Source organism: Telmatherina bonti, assembly GCF_933228915.1.
Source record: "Telmatherina bonti genome assembly, chromosome: 8".
Taxonomy (NCBI): domain Eukaryota; kingdom Metazoa; phylum Chordata; class Actinopteri; order Atheriniformes; family Telmatherinidae; genus Telmatherina; species Telmatherina bonti.
Window position 1 is genome coordinate 28,332,793 of NC_136626.1, and position 16,766 is coordinate 28,349,558.

The window sequence follows — 16,766 nt, forward strand, 5'->3', positions numbered from 1 at the left end:
AAACACTAACTCTCTTGTTGTCTGGGATTATGATTAATTGCCTCAGGAAAAAACATATTTTTTGTGTTGGACTCTGGCTCTGTTGGGGCCCATGTGTAAATTATACCCCTTTTTATTAGGAAAATAATCACATTATACAATGGGTTTTATGTGTTTGTTTGCTCTTTGCCCTGGCTACATGCAGCTTACCCTCCCATGGCTGTTTTACTGAGATTATGACAAAACTGTGGACTGTGGACAGCATTACGGGTGCATTTGTGATCAGGATTTATTTGTCAGCAGCACAGAGGGACCTATTGGAGAATCCCAGCCTATCAGTTTGGTTAATGTGCACCTTCCCGTTATATATAAGGAGACTGTGGTGAATGATCTTCCAGTAGTGAGGTCTGAGGTTGTAGCTGAAGTCACTGGAGGTGCCTCAAAGATTTCTGCCTTCAGAGGAACAGACTTAAAGGCAATCATGCGCCTGATAGGGTGCACAGTACTTTTCTCGGTCCTACTGCAGGCTATGGTAAGGAAAAATTAAATAAGGATAGAAACACTGGATTATCAATCTTTTTGGAGAAAATCGTTTTTGTTCCGCTTTTTTTTTTTTCAATTTCAATTTATTTTTATGTCATGTTCGATGGACTTATTTTAAATTCATTAATCATTTGACATCCAGAGACTCAGATCGGAAGTTCTTCTGAAGAAGGGATATTTATAGTTATTGACTGTAAATGCAGCATATTGAGTGGGATATATCTATTTCTGAGTAATGATCTGGTTTTCCTCTGCTAAAATTTTTTCTTTACTCATGTTTCTACTTTTAACAGTCTAACCCAACAGAGGACTGGCAGAGGGCCACATCTATTTATGAATTCAATGCAACAGATATTGATGGAAATTTGATTTCCCTTGAGAAATACAGGTACATTTTCCTGTTACATAGTTCAGCCTGTTATTTGTCACAGTAAACTATGTTTAAACTTATCATATTCTCTGTGTTTTTATTTTAGGGGGGATGTTGTCATCATCACCAATGTTGCCTCGAAATGAGGCAAAACCCCAGTAAACTACTTTCAGTTTGCCAAGATGCACGCCAAGTACGCTGAGAGAGGTTTACGCATCCTTGCCTTCCCTTCAAACCAGTTTGGGAATCAGGTACATCCCAAGTTCTTTATGAAAGCTTCAAGCTAAACTGGGATCTTAAAAATGACATGTACATGTAAATTAAATTGATGAAAGAGCGTTTCACAAAATATTTTAGAACCATTGCTGAACCATTAATGCTGCAGAGGCTTAGTAAAGGTATGTGATCAGGGCAGATTGTTTATCTGTCTTGGCTGTTATTCTGTCAGATGGATTATACAGAAACTATTAAGCTTAGTTTCACAAAACTTAAAATTGGGTGAAAATTTAGCTCACTTTCTTTCAATTTCTTTAAACTTGTGCACACTTGTTTATTTTTTTTAATTACTTTTGCTACATGTATAATTTAGCCTCAGCTCAGATACAGAATTTATATATATATATATATATATATATATATATATATATATATATGTATGTATGTATGTATGTATGTATTTATGAAAAATCTTAGATGTAGCCAACAGAGTAAGCTAATACATCTTAATAAACTACATATAATAATCTTTCTTTTTGTAACTTATATCCTCAGCAGAGGATCTGATAATCTGAAAGAACTTCCTAAATGTTGAACATTATTTGTGTTTTCCTCTCTTGTTTCTGTCTTTAGGAGCCTGGCAATGAAACTCAAATCAAGCAGTTTGCTGAGTCGTACAAGGCTGAGTTCGCCATGTTCAGTAAGATCGACGTAAACGGGGCCAACGCTCACCCCCTGTGGAAGTGGCTGAAGGAGCAGCCCAATGGGAAAGGCTTACTGGGAAAGTAAGTTGGGCAGAAATTTTAAAAAGACCAAAAAAAGGGAAATTTTTGTGACATTTTAGAGCAGATTAACTCAGGATGCTCACGGCTACCTCATCTCCCAATCGTTGAGTGAGATGGTAGCCCTCCATGAGACTGGTTCTGCTGGATGTTTTTGCCCGCTCACATTCACCTATCACCTGCATGCTCAGGATTGGGGATTAAACTTAAGAGAATCCATTGCTTTTCTTAGTTAGGAAGTTATTTTTTTCTTCTTTGATTATATGAACACAGCTATTATTAAATTAGAATAACGTGGCTCATGTAATGGATTTTTGGTAATAAGATTATAATTACACTCCAGCTAATTAGGCTGTCTGTAAAAGTGCTTTAAGAGTCGGTATATGATGCGCCGGTATGAAATTCTGACAGTATGATAATCTTGAGCAAAAAATATCAAAGTTTCACTGTATACTGTGGTAGTATGATTAGGCTCCTAAATATTGTATTTTAAATGTCTGGGTAAAAACAAAACCTATTTTTGGTTGACTGACACCTGCAATATCCAACCCACTCAGCCAACTTCGATACTTACACACCACAGGGTTTACACTCTTATTGCACCTGCGCATAACTCAAGGTACACCAGACTTACACACACTTCTTGAGATATATAAGAAGGCAGTTTATTCCTTCTGCAAGATATTCATACTGCAACTTTTTCATACCTCAGTATACCTTAAAAACCGGCACATCCATACTTAAGTGGACTTTGTCATGAATTGACGTTAGACAGATAAAGCTGGATTAAACAGTGTTTAGACAAGCAGAAATTGATTAATGGTCTCTGTGATGATGCAACATTTGTCTAAAATGTGGTTGTTTATTGATTTAAAGTATAGACCTTTCAAGGCTAAAGTTTTTTTTCAGATTTATTTCTAACATATCTTTTTGTTTTTTATTTCTGCAGTAGCATCAAGTGGAATTTCACAAAGGTAAATATTACCATCTATATGAAGTTCCTGTGGTTAAGATGGTTAAGAGTAAATTTATGTAGCATGATGTGAAAAGTGCAAAATCACCTCGTAATTGTCATGTTCAGTGACCCTGTTTTTCTTTTGGTGCGTCTGTAGTTTCTGATCAACAGGGAGGGGCAGGTGGTGAAGCGATACGGTCCTCTGGATGATCCAAGTGTATGTACAGCCTTCCCCCTTTGCCAGAAACACTGATATAAATACTAAATAGACTGTAAGAGATTTGTTGGTGTATTTGCTGTCAGCTGCTCTGTACAAGAAAAATAGAAAGTTTAGAAAGTGGTCTTTTTTAAAATAGCTGGTATTAAGCGTCATTCTTCTCAAAAACTGATACGATTTCCAGCAAATTATTTATGAAACTGTACAAGACTTTGTGATGTCTAACTGCATATTAAGCTACTATGTACTGCTTTAGTTTCTTATTAAGTGTGATTAGGATACGCAATTAATGCCAGCTTCAATTCTTGTTTTCTTTCCAGGTGGTGGAAAAGGATCTTCCTAAATACCTTTAAACCCTTAATATATATCTGATATCTCCACAACTTTACTTATACACTTGTTCAGTTCACTCTGTCTTAACTTCAGTGTTCCTCCTCTGTTCTCCACTTCTCCAAGCTCCGATGGATATAGCTTGTGTCCACCCCAGACCAGTGACGGTTTGCCCGTAAATCTGCATGGCGGACAGGGCAAACCTGATGAAAATGGCGTGCAAACCTGCTGGGAGACTTACAAAGCCTATATTCATTTGGTTCTCTGGAGCGAAAGAGAAATGATCCTTGAACACATCATTAAATCTTTAAACAACTTGAAATGTTGTTTTGTCTTCTTAATAAACTCTGCAGGTTTTTCTTTTTTTTCAAGAGCTATCTTCACTTATCTTCACTAATACATATATAATGCAGAATAAAAACATATTTTTAGCAGCAGTTTTTATCAGTGATGTTCAACAAGAATGCCTGAGCAATAGAAGAGCTCAAAATACTTCGCCTTAGGGTCACCAAATAGTTAAAGTGTTGGAAAAGGGTTTGGCTGCATATTTTTTTCTATAAATAAATACTTCCTATCTTTATGATGGTTTATTAAGTGGAGATGTAGTTGAAAATTAAAATCACAGACATTTATTCTGATACAACAGTGTCACTGGGGAAATTGGCTAACATTTGTAATCTGTGATCAATGTGCTCATGTAAGAATAAATAAGAAATGGGAAAATGAAGAATTACATAACTTTTTCATAAAAGCTATAACTATCCAAAGAGTCATCAGTCAGCTAAATAAAACTAGTGCTGCAAATGACCTTTTAAAAATATGACATTTTTTATATATATATATTCTATATGAAATTTGCTAGTTTCAAGAACCACAATTTTATTTCTATTTGACCATTTAAAATAAAGAAAAAAAAACATAAAACTTTTTTTTTAAAAAAGAGACATTTTCTTGTATGGGATGAAAGCCATTGTGGTAGATCCACAGACCTTGGTCTGGATTCAAATGGAGAAAAAACAGTACAATGAATTAATTATTGTTAAAAGAGTTTATATTTGGATTATTTTCTAAACAAATGTATTTCAACCTGGAAATCTTTCATGGAGAATTTGAAAATATTGAGAAAAATGTCAACTTCCATAATTATATTTGTGAGAATATTTGACGCAGTTTTAAAGTTGATCCTCTGTAGCATGAATATCGACTCATCAGAAATAAAATATAGCAGATAATGAAATTGTTATACAACTTTAATGAAATGAAAAATGAAATTAAGCCTCCTCCAGTTCAATGTAACCATCTGATATTAAATTGGCCAAATTAGCCTTTCTGAGTGCAATTCCCTCATCCGCCTACAGGTGGAGCCGCATTATCCATCACCAGCTCATAACCAGGCAGCAGCAGCAAGTGCAGCGCAGCCGACCTGGGAGGAGCGGACTGTGAGCCGCTGTCGTGAGGACACACCGCACTAATGAAGGCACCGTTGCGGATAACTCAAATATTCTCCCATTTAATCATTGTAACAAATTAACCAACACGTCTCTCATTCCTCTCACTTGGATTACACCGTCGCTGTGGGTCTGTCATTCGGAGGGCTTGTCTTTTTTTTTTTTTTTTCCCCTCCGGGAGGCTGAATGGAAGCAGGAGCCGAGGGAGCGGTCGGGCTGTCGGAGGCCAGGGAAGGGAGCCCGCTGTCCGGGGCCGCAGCATCCGATGATGCGGACACGGTTGTGGGGGTTAGCTACGGGATGGACGCAGCAGACATGGGTAATTTTATACTAATCCGTCAAGCTCTTCACGCCTGTCATGTTCATCTCTGTTCCCCTTCATCCATGTTTACCCGCGTTTCTTGTTTTATTGCTGTGACCAGAAAGTCCCGACTCATCTCCGCTAGCGGTAAATCGGCAGCTAGGCTATCAGCTAACTAATGGATGAGCAGGGCAAGTTATGCACGACACATATAGGACGTGTGCTTGTGAGACGTAAACACGTATTTCAGGTGTATGAGGCAAACCAAATCATAGAAAGAGTACACTCTTAGAGGAGCATTATGGTATTTTATGTAGTTAATATTACTAAATATCTGCCTGGTGTAAAGAGATATCCTGGGATGTAGCTAGGATATGTGACCCTCTCCACAGGAGGGATGTCTTTTCTTCCGTGTGTTTTATTATTATTATTATTATTATTATTATTATTATTATTATTATTATTATTATTAACAATATTATTCTTATTCTTATTCTTATTCTTATTATTATACTTACACGTACGCGTTACACGGACCTTTCCCAGCAGTGGGCATCTATTCTGAACACATTGTACAAATTCAGTAAACAAAAAGCATAAATTCAGTTCGGCTTTACCAGTTGTCACCCTTGCCGTTTACTGGAGCCTGAAAATCCCAGTTTCAGCAAATAAAAGGTAAACCAGTGGAGCTGACAGGCAAGCCTGGATTCCATGCAGCTAAACAAGCTCCAGGTCACATATTTATTTTTAAAGAGCCTCTGTTGATCATTTACACCCAAAACATAGAGGACTTGCTACAGTTTGGAAATAACCACCCCAATTATTAAGTGTTTTTTACCTTGACATCTGTGTTATTTCTGCTTTTTCATATCCAGATGTGTTCTGCACAGCTGATAGAATGATACATCCATTGGCAATTACAATCGCTTAGCTAAATATGACATTTAAATTAATGCATATTTAATTAAGGGTGTTTAGACTAAAACGATCAGCTTACATGTTTTAATCAGATCCTTATAAGCCTCCAGCACTGACGTTACTTTGAGACAACTGAAGGGACACTTTTCAGGTTTATATTTAAGCTCGGCTCATGGCACGACTCATTTACATCATAGCTTCATTGTGCTGTTATCTCATACAGAGATGGTAGCTGCAGTAAAAATCAACGCAGCCACTGTGCAGCTGATCACGACAACACCTTAAGCATGATGTGACTAGTAATAGTAGTGTGAAGACATTAGGGGAGGTATGCTTAGGCTGTGGACCTTCATTCACATCTGTTCACTGTGTGTAGCTGAATTCAGTCACTGGAGCAGGTTTATTGATTAACAGTAGAAAAAATTATGCTTTGTTGCCATGACGAGATGGCCACAACCACACATACAGATGTCTATCTTAGAAGTGCCAGTATAAATTAAAATTAGCTGGAAAGAAACTTTTCCCGTTGCATTAATGTACATTACATTATAGATTAATAACTGTAAGGACTGTAAACAGGCAACATTTAGCCCAGAAAGTTACCACATAATTGCAGTTTTGTTCAGGCATGTAAATGTCACAATATTAGGTACGGTAATCTACTGAAGTGTTAGCTCTAAAGCCCACCACTGGATGTGCATACATGTGTGAGTAAAAAGCACGACTGCCTTCAGCTTTATGCGCAGCCTTTATGTGCAACAGCCATCCATCAACGTTGCGTTTACTGGTCATCTTCGCTATGCATCGCAGGGATTTTCATGTGTCCTCTATCAGGAAAGTGGTGACTTTATGAGAAGCTCAGCATCTCCACACAAAACATGCTTATAAATATAAGGGATGATCTGGAGTGGGTGAAGCATTACTGTAGAGGAGGAGAAGAAAATGGGTGCTAGGTGTCATTTGAGTGCACATGTTTTTTTCGAGTGTGCTTGCTGGCGTGCGTCTCAATCACCTCGGGTAATTTCACAAGTGCTCAGACAGTGTTTCTTCACATGCAATGGGAAACACAAGCTTTGTGCGGATGATCGGTGTTACACAGGCATAAGTGAATCCATCTCTTTTCTGCTAAATATATGATTTTTGATTTTTCGCACACAGATGAAATTCATTGGTCTGAGTGTTTGATCATCTGGCACAAGTTGAGGATACAACATGGAGATATTTAGTGCACACACCATGTGAATCAATCCTGCAGTCAACTGCTTGAAATGTTTGTTTTAAAGTTTGATTAAAGCAAAAAAATTATAAAGTTGCAACAGACACGTGAAACAATGTATTTACATTCATTCATGCTGACGTGACACTAAAGCTGCAAAATATATTGTTTGAGCATCGTCATCCCGTGTGTGTAATAGTCACACTAAAGGTCCTGCATTGTAGGAGGCAAATAAACCCAACATGTTCTCATCAATTTCCAGGGTACCTGACACACAGGTTTGTTTATTGTCAATAGCAATTTAAAAAAAAAAGCTTTATGGTAAAACACAATTCACATTTGTTCATGATAGAACAAAACATTTACTCAAGACGTAGCACTGTAAAAGCCAGCGATAAAAAATAATAAGAATAACTCTCCAATACCGACAAAAACTAAACTTGTAATATTTGTAATAATAACAAAAAGACGTAAGGTCAGTGCAGGCTAACTGTCCTCAAGACAGCAGGAGTGCAGCATAACTTGGAGTACAAGTAAAGTCATCTTTTGAAATTCCTGTTTTTTTTTTTCATTTTGCAATATATATTACATGTAGGGGTGCACCAAAACTGATATCAATATTTGTATTGGCTCAGTACCATGTGTTTGTACTTGTACTTGGTATTAATAAAAGTGTACCGATACCACAACCTATTCCCGACACCACACTAGTCAAGCCAGCGCAGATGTGTATGATGACATGCTTCAGACATGTTTTAAAAGAAATAAATGCATTGAATGTGACATTTTTGTTACACTTAAAGCGAGATTTTTGTTTTAAAATTGCACATGTATCGCTGTATTTGGATAAAATGTGCCAAATCAAAATAAAACTTGTTGAAATTGTTAGATCTGTAATGTTATCATATTTGTATTAGTGAGGTAATTTAAGAAAGGATGGGTAACTTAATACAACCTAATGAAATCCTACACAGTTATAACAGCAATAATAACCATAGTTACAGTTAATGTTCACATAAATAGATTTGGTATCAGCAAATATTGGTACCTGCAGATATTCAAATTTCAGGTATCGGATCGGAACTCCCAAAAAGTGGATCGGTGCATCCCTAATTATATCAATAAGGAAAAATCGCAATGTCTGCTTGGCACAATTTCTTCCTCTGTTTGGATGGGATGTAATTTAAAAAATAATGCAATTAATTATATAATAATTATTTTAATGTCATTTTATGCTTTTGATATAATGATAAAGTAATAGCATAATGCATATTAGGTATCAAAGAACACATTTTGTTGTTCGTCTGCATCAGTGTGATTTTTACAAGTGTTCCCACTGTGGGGGTGTGGCCAAGCATAACTCCTTTTAGCCCGAGGCCACACATTGTCCTAACCTCACCACTGCTGTCGCCATGTGTGTGCATGTCTGTATGTGTATTTTTCCCGTGAAAAGATTCACCTTAGTGGTAGTGAAAACCCAAAAATGAAGATGTTAATGCTTGTTTTTATGTGTCCTTTCCTCATCCAAAGCCTTGGCAGGTTTAGCTTGTTTGTTTTATAAGCCCTACAACAAGGAGCGGTGGGTGTAGATCACACTGTAACAGCCAAGCACCATCAGTCCAGGAAGGGTCGTAAAAAGATTTGTTTGTGTTAATTTATGATCCATAATGGCTAGTCATCAGTAGGAATGAATGGGAAGCAAGTGCAAAAGCCCATCTTAATTCTCATTGGTTTCCCAAAGATGATCAACGTTTGCTTGTGAATTCGATATGAGTGGTTAACGTCAGATGTGCGTATGTGTAATTGTGGGTTTAGCCGTGCAGCTCAGCTGCTCTAAATGTGTGAATACAGTGCTGGGTGGGTGTCACAGCTGGCTATTAAATAGCTGTCTGAGCATTTAGGCCCTTTCTAAGCTTCTCATCCTCTAGCAGTCGTAATTTGCCCCCACAGTCCTCCTGCCATCATGACAGCTTTAATCTCACTCATCTCTCCTCCCTACATTCATACTGAACTCCTCTCACCTTCAGCTTTAGATATAGTTTCCTGTCCTCTCATCAGTGAGCGGTTCCCTCAGCTCAACTCATTTCTCACCATCCATCGGTCCTCCCCCACTCGCTCTTTTTCACTGTTCTCCTCTTTAGGCATGGCCTGTCAGAATTGCTGACAGAAGCACAAAGGGTAGATTCCCTCCTGTGGAATTTACCACCCATCTGCTTCCTCCATGCAGCATGGTCTTTCTCTGCCTCGTGCCTCTCTGTCTTCGTTGCTATACCCACCAGGATCACTTTGTACTCTGGTGGTATTTTCAGGGTTTTCGACCGCCTGCCAGGTTCTATGATGTCACACTTTTTGACGTGGATGATGACGCAGTTGCATTGCATTCTACATGCTTCTGTTTTTGCTTGCAAGTGGGGGATGTGTGCTAAAGCAGTGATCCTGTAAAGACACCACCGAGAGCTGCCTGAATTTGTTTTGTATCTTATGATCCATACAGCCTGGATGGAAGAGTGAGAGGAGGAAAGAAAGAAAGGAAATAAACTATGGCCCTATTTTGCTATTATGTTAACTTTGCAGCCTTAAAAGCTGCTGGATGATGCTCTGGCTTAGCAGTGTCATGCTGCCCTGTCTTCCCTCCAGAAGAAATAAAGCAAAGGCCTGCTGTTTTCAATTAAGAGAGTTATGTACCCACAGCATAGGCTGTTATTTCATAAGAAGCACCTGGAGCATGAAGTCATAAAGAAGCATAAACTCATTACTTTATCTGAGCCACCCACATTGATTTAATAATCATTTTTAACCAATAAAGGTGCACGGTGGTGCCTGCTCATAACCTCGGTCATTTTGTTCTCGTTGAATTAGCCTTGTGATAAACTTTTAAAGTGTAGTTTGAATTCTCGCCTTGTGAATGCTGAGTAGAGATATTGGGATCTGTTTAAAAAGCCAATAATGTGAGATTTTTATGCTGCGTTTTTAATAAGATTTAGCTCTAAATCATAAAGCGGAGATGATCGGTTTATTTAGTGATAAGAGACTTACACTGAGACCTTTCAGATAATGGTAAACATGTATACCAAGCAGCAAACTCCAGCGGGTAAAATCGAAGCCTATGCGCAAGCACCAAAAATTGCTGTTCCACTTTCATCCGCTAGGGGCGCCAAAACAGATCCCCATAGACTCCCATGTTAAAAAGGCAAACTTCACAGCATAAATAAACATGTTTACAGCCTGGTGCAAAAATTCATTCTAGGTTTAACAGGTCAGGTTTACCTTCATGACAACTGTGGATGGAGTGAATTTTTTTCTAACTCGACCATTTAAAAGTAATTTAATCTCGAAATTCGGCATATTTAGGGGCGTGTCCTTTTTATTTCCAGGCACCCGATCTCCCGCTTCAAGCGAGAAGAAAGTAGAACGACCGCGGTTTTTATCCAGTTAACAGCCTGCTTACCTCCGTTAGCTGATTAGCTCCGGGTTAGCTCGGTTAACTCTTAGCTACAGGCAACTCAGAGTTCGCTAGATGTCAATCATCCACCCTGACACTCACAGCTCCCCCTCTCAGCACTACCTCTTTGCTCATATTTGTCATTTTTTGGGAGAGACGACATGCGTGACGCTGCAAAGATGGCGATGGTAGGAACCACCCAATGAGCTCAATTTAGCTCTTCAGAAACCTATGGGTGACATTACGGAGGCTCCGTCCATCTTTTTATATCCAGTTTATGATGTACACCCAGAACAGCCACATGGATGAAGTGACTTAAGTCAGGTTTGAATGAATAACTTTTTTTTTTTTTTTATTATTATTCAAAGAGTTGGCATTTATTGTTGCTTTTACTGTCAGTAAATTCAATATTTTCACATCGTCAATAACTCACCTGACAAATGAAGTCCTGCAAAGACATCCTCTTACGTTTTTGGCAGCTGTAAGAATCGAAGAATAAAAAACTAAATGTTTTTAGTTCAATGATAAACATATAACCAGCAGTCGTGGACATGTCTTGTCCTCTGACTCCCATTGCATTTTGGGATAAATCTATGGATTGCTTGCAGCGTGCTGACGATGAATGGCACACAGAGCATTGTAAAGTGCAAGAGAAAGATGCTGCAGGGTTCATGTAAGTTTAATAGGATCAGAGCAGTGAGAGCATATCTTCATTCATTAAACAGTGTGGGCCTAGTTGACAAATTTAGCCCATTCTCCTCCCATCTCATGGTGCATTTGCCATGGACTCAGAGAACAGAGATGACTTAGATAAGCACAGATACATTGTCCAGTGTCTGTCAGTCATTGTGTGTCCTGCAGCACAGATCAAGTCAGAGCTACAGTTTCAGGATTCACTGGTCACATTTGACTGTGACAGGGAGATGCACTGGACTTTTTGACCCTTGTAACTGAGGCTCTTTGTATCTACTGTTGTGACATTTTATTTATTGGGTTGACATCATGATGAGGAAACTCATCTTAGCTCCTAACACAGCTTACAAACAGTTATATTTACTACACTTTCATTTTCTTTTGCTAATATGTTGCAGGAATGTGTGTGAAAATGAGCAGAGATGTGTAATCAGTGTCAATTTATCCTCCAATATCAAGGCAAGGTTGTTTTTAAGCCTCTCTATTAAAGCTTAAGTACTATATAAAAATATGTAATAGCTCAGTTTTACTTGTCGCTATGTAAAAAGGTTTTTGCTTCGCTCAACATTCATACACCAGTTTACTAGGTACATCTAGCAAGTACTGGGTTAGACCCCCTTTTTTGCCTTCAAAACCGCTGTAATTTTTGGTGGCATTGATTCAACGAGGTGATGGAAACATTTCACAGAGATTTCGACCCATCAGAAGATGGCACACTGTGGTCATAAAGGGGCGGACGTGGTAAGAAACAATACTCAGGAAGGCTTCAGTGTTTGGATGATGCTCAATTGGTGATAAAGTGTGACATATTGTCACGTCTAGGGCTGTGACAATATGATTTTGTCCCGATTCAGTTCGATTTCGATTTTTTTGGGTGTCGATTCTATTTAAATTGCGATTCTCAAAATTCTTAAATATTGATGATTTTTGTAATTAAAAACAATTTTTTTTTTTTTTAAATTTAAATTTTTTTTTTTTTATAAAACTTCTTTTTGCTAGTATTTTTTCTTGATTTCAGTTAGGAAAAAATAACCCAGTAGCCAGATCATCATTCTGCTGCTATAATGCCCAAGAAGACAAGTAAAAAGATCAATAAAACCCATGAAAATGACAAAAATTTTATAGTGGATTAGTTTCATTTATTTGAAAAACAATAAACAACAACAAAAAAAAATCGATTTTAAAATTGTGAAGAAAAAAATCCCGATTTCCGATTTTTCGATTCGATTTTCCCACCCCTAGTCACCTCGTACTTTCACACCAATAGCGGTTTGGAGCATTGATACAAAGCAGGATGGCTCTATTTATTCATTCTGTTTACACCCATTTCTGAGCTTACCTTCTGCATGTTGTCGGTAAAATTGAGATTCTTCAGATTTTTCCATCTTTCATTATTGAAACTGTCAAAACTGTAACCACAGTTTCTTGTTCTTAGCTGACAGGAGTGACACCCACCGTGGTGTTCTGTAGACCATCTGCTGTCGTGTGTTCAGGGATATTCTAAATACCTCGACTGTAACCAGTGGTTATTTGAGTTACTGTTGCCTTTTTTTGATCTCCAACCAGTCTGTCTGTCTAACATCTGACTGCAATGTATTTTCATCCAGACAGCTCAAAATTTTTCTTGTTTGGAGCATTCTCTGTAAACCCTAGAGATAGTTGCGTGTGTGTGTGTGTGTGTGTGTGTGTGTGTGTGTGTGTGTGTGTGTGTGTGTGTGTGTGTGTGTGTGTGTGTGTGTGTGTGTGTGTGTGTGAAAAACCCCAAGAGATCAGCAGTTACTGGAACTGTCAGACCAGCCCATCCGGCACCAACAATCATGCCTCATCACTTAAATCTCCTTCTTCCTCATTCTGATGCTCAGTTTGAACTTCAAAAAGTCTTCTTGAACATGTCTACATTCCTAAATACGTTGCGTTGCTGCTATGTGATTGGCTGATTAGGTTTGTGGTTTGACAAGCAGTTCGACTAATGTACCTAATAAAGTACCTAGCGTGTCACAGATATAAGATCATGCTGCAGAATAATATCAGAATTTAATTATTGCTGTTGTTGTGCAGGACAACTCAGCAGCTGAAGGCTGAGTTTTTGGCTGCTATGTCTTTTTTTAAAAGATGTGTTTATCTGGGAGCATTCATTCTGACCTCCAGTCGCTGAAGCAAGGATTTGTCTTTGTAACCACACTACATATGGTCCAATCTCACACTGAGTATACAGTCTGGCTTCTGTAGGTGGGATGGGAAAAGAATGGCTTCTACCTTGTAGAGTAGTATACACAAAGTCACAACAGCTGCGCCAAGTCACCTCTATTCAGTGTTTTTTATTATACTGCAGGCTGCAAAGATGGTATGTGGTGTGTTATGTCTGAGATACCTGTAGGGGAAAACAGAATGAATACAGCTTTTAGATGGAGACTGTGGTGGAAAATACTCTGGTCTTGAGAAGTTGTAATACATCTAAGAGTCAACTGTCTTCTTACAATGAACATTTTATTATAAACTAATACAAGCACACGCTGGAGCTTGGAGAGAGAACTCTCTCTGCAGATGCTGAAGTAACACCCAATTATAAACCATGCTTAACTCCTCCTAGTTGCTGAGCACACCATATGAAACAATCATTATCTCTTATTTAAGACTAAACTGAACTCACTAAGCATCAATCACTCACTATATTACTTTATTACCTTTAACCTCTAACCTTTAGACAACTGGTCAACCAAGCAGTTGACAAAAACCGATGCCCTGCAGGAAACTCTTCCTGTCTCAGACTTTGTCTGCACATTCCAGACAAGGATCATATGACTTAAAGAAAGCTTTGTGCATAGACACAAAACACAGCAGGATCACAGCAAATCAATGCATATATGTCTAATACTTAATACAAACCAAACTCATAACAATTTTCCCCAACACACTCCCTCCTCTTGGTCCTACAGGACCAACAATAAGAAGAGAAATTGTTATCAGAACGCAAAAATACATACAGAAGACAACATTCTCAAAACATCAGGAGCCTCATGCCTGTCGGGTTTTAAAAGAATCTTCCAGAAATTACAATAGTGAGGAGCCATTCACTCCAGCTTCAAAATCTCAGTCTAACAATAAATGTAAGAAAAGTGGAAACAAATCATTCCTCTTAGGTGGTGACAAGAGGTGTAGTGGAGACACTGTTGGCGTTCTGGTGGGACTTGGCATGTCACAGTGGCAGTGGAGCGCTTCTTTCACTGATCTTGCTTGAGAGCGAAGGCTGGTCTTCAGGTGTGAGAGTAGACTATCTCACTTACCCACGCAACCACAGGGATTATTCTGCCCTTTGTTGGGTGGTGCGTTATTCTTCTGTAATTTCAGACTGAAGAGCTTCAGGAGGTTCAAGCAATCTGTAGTGCCAAGCAGCTCACTCTGCGACCTTTACCGCTGTCTGGGTCGTCAGGAAAACCTGAAATGGCCTAAACCATCGATGTTGGTTCCAGCGCTGATGTTTAAAGCTTCTCATCAGGACAAAATGAAGTGAATAGAGCTGCATAGATGCTGATTCATGAAGGGCAGCTTTCACCTGTGTGCAAATGCCTGAAAAGGGTTCTTATGAGGTTAGGACAGTATGTTAAAACATTACTTTCACACAGAGCTGTGTCTGAACAGGCAGTCTTGGAAGGAACCATGCCCACTTGGGTGAGGGTCCTGCAAAAAGAATCACAAAAAGGCCCATGTTTCCATGTTACGCATGCGCATATACATCAGAACCAGAAAAAGTACTTTTGGTCCAAGGAAGACCTGAAAAGAGAGCCAGAAGGAAATTTCCCCGTCTGCAACCTGTGGGAGGAAAACATTCAGGAAAATGGCATCCAGAAAGTCATTCATAAGAGAGCGCCAAAACATGGACTTGTTTTCAGCTAAAGAGTAAGCTCAAGTAATGAGAACTGAGACGGGAGAGCTGCAGCCTCCACCGTGTCACAGTCAGAGCAAACAGCATCAAAAGGAAAATCAAGTCAGGGTCAACTAGAGGTCGGTCAGGGGCCAGGCCTGGGGGGTGCAGAGGATAGTCAGTTTCAGCTAAACAGTCAAAGAGTAAAACATGAACAATACAAAGCAACAGTTAGGGCCACTCAGTTATCTGGTAGGTAATCATTCAAAGTAACCAAATTCATTTAATTAATTATTGCAAAGTTCCTATCAGGTAGTCTCATCTTAATCAACAACCAGAAAAATCCTCTAGCACTGCATAGCAGGACATGTGTCAAACTGGACTCCCAGCAGTCTGACCAACACTTATCCATGCTGGAATTTCCTTTCTGATTTACTGCTCGTGTTGTTTATGTCATGTCTGCTAAATGACAGAAGCAGAACCACACTGAAGAATCTCTGCATATATTAAATAAAGCTCATTCAGAACTGTTGATTTAATCAGTAATGTAGTCTAGTTTAGTCTCATGGTTTACTCTGATTTGTCTCTCTTAGACTCCAACAGACCCATTCAGGAGCAACACACACAAAACTGAGATCATAATAAGACTGGCTTTCTATTCCAAATATATTGTAAACATAAGCATAAGCATAAAGCAACAAGATGTAAACCCATCTTTAACAGCTGGACTTCAGGTACTGAACAGCCAGAGACCTTCAGGTCATAATAAAGCTGTTTGTTTTCTATCTACATTTGAACTAAAGCAGCATTTAGAAACAAACTTCTAATACTGATGGTAAAGCTGTTTTCATCTACAACAACACGACGCACACATGTACGTGCACACACTCACAGCAGCATTTCTTCCTTAATGATTTTAATGCAAAGAAAAGGCCAAGGCTAACTGTTTAGCATAGTTAGCTTAACTTTGGAAGTATCAATACTGTTCAAATAATCTGCCTCATATTCATGTTAATTTTGAGGACATACAGGGCTTAAATGACTTGTTTGTTTACTTATTAAGCGTGTTAACTAAGAGACTGGTCTGTTTACTGGCAGCCATCGCAAGAGTTGCTTCTACTATTTGAATAAAAATCATCTGATGTGTATTTTAACCACTGAGCATGTCTGCTTTAATTCAAAATAATGAATTCAGATTAGGGATAAAACACCAGCTGTCAGCAAATAAAACACGGAGATTGTTGTACTTGTGTTGCATTCGCTGAAGTCGGGAAATTACAAAACTACCTTCTTATTTAATGTCATATAGCGGCTTATTTTTTCTCTTTTGACATCTATTCTGTCTCAAACATTAAAAACTTAGTATTCATCACACTTTTTTTTTTTTTTTTTTTTTTATGAAAAGGCGGCAGAATTTGACACCTTTTTTTTGTTTTTTATAAGGCACAGCGTGCCAGAAGTTGACTAGTCTGTATGAACTGTTCAGCTTCCCTG

At 38.5% G+C, this 16,766-nt stretch overlaps 2 protein-coding genes across 3 annotated transcripts in view; both read left to right on the forward strand.

The window, feature by feature from the left end:
* gpx4a (glutathione peroxidase 4a) overlaps nt 1-3,708 on the forward strand; it is a 6,270-nt gene extending 2,562 nt beyond the window's left edge. For both annotated transcript variants that reach the window (XM_079245330.1, XM_079245331.1), the window contains exons 2-7: nt 816-910; nt 999-1,143; nt 1,742-1,893; nt 2,840-2,864; nt 3,003-3,062; nt 3,383-3,708. In XM_079245330.1, coding sequence (XP_079101456.1) covers nt 816-910; nt 999-1,143; nt 1,742-1,893; nt 2,840-2,864; nt 3,003-3,062; nt 3,383-3,415 — 510 coding nt within the window. In that variant the 3' untranslated portion in view covers nt 3,416-3,708. The remainder of the gene's footprint in view (nt 1-815; nt 911-998; nt 1,144-1,741; nt 1,894-2,839; nt 2,865-3,002; nt 3,063-3,382) is intronic.
* A 1,318-nt stretch (nt 3,709-5,026) lies between these two features.
* pip5k1ca (phosphatidylinositol-4-phosphate 5-kinase, type I, gamma a) overlaps nt 5,027-16,766 on the forward strand; it is a gene marked incomplete at its 5' end in the record, with an annotated part of 51,591 nt that continues 39,851 nt past the window's right edge. The window contains one exon of the mRNA XM_079244967.1: nt 5,027-5,159. Coding sequence (XP_079101093.1) covers nt 5,027-5,159 — 133 coding nt within the window. The remainder of the gene's footprint in view (nt 5,160-16,766) is intronic.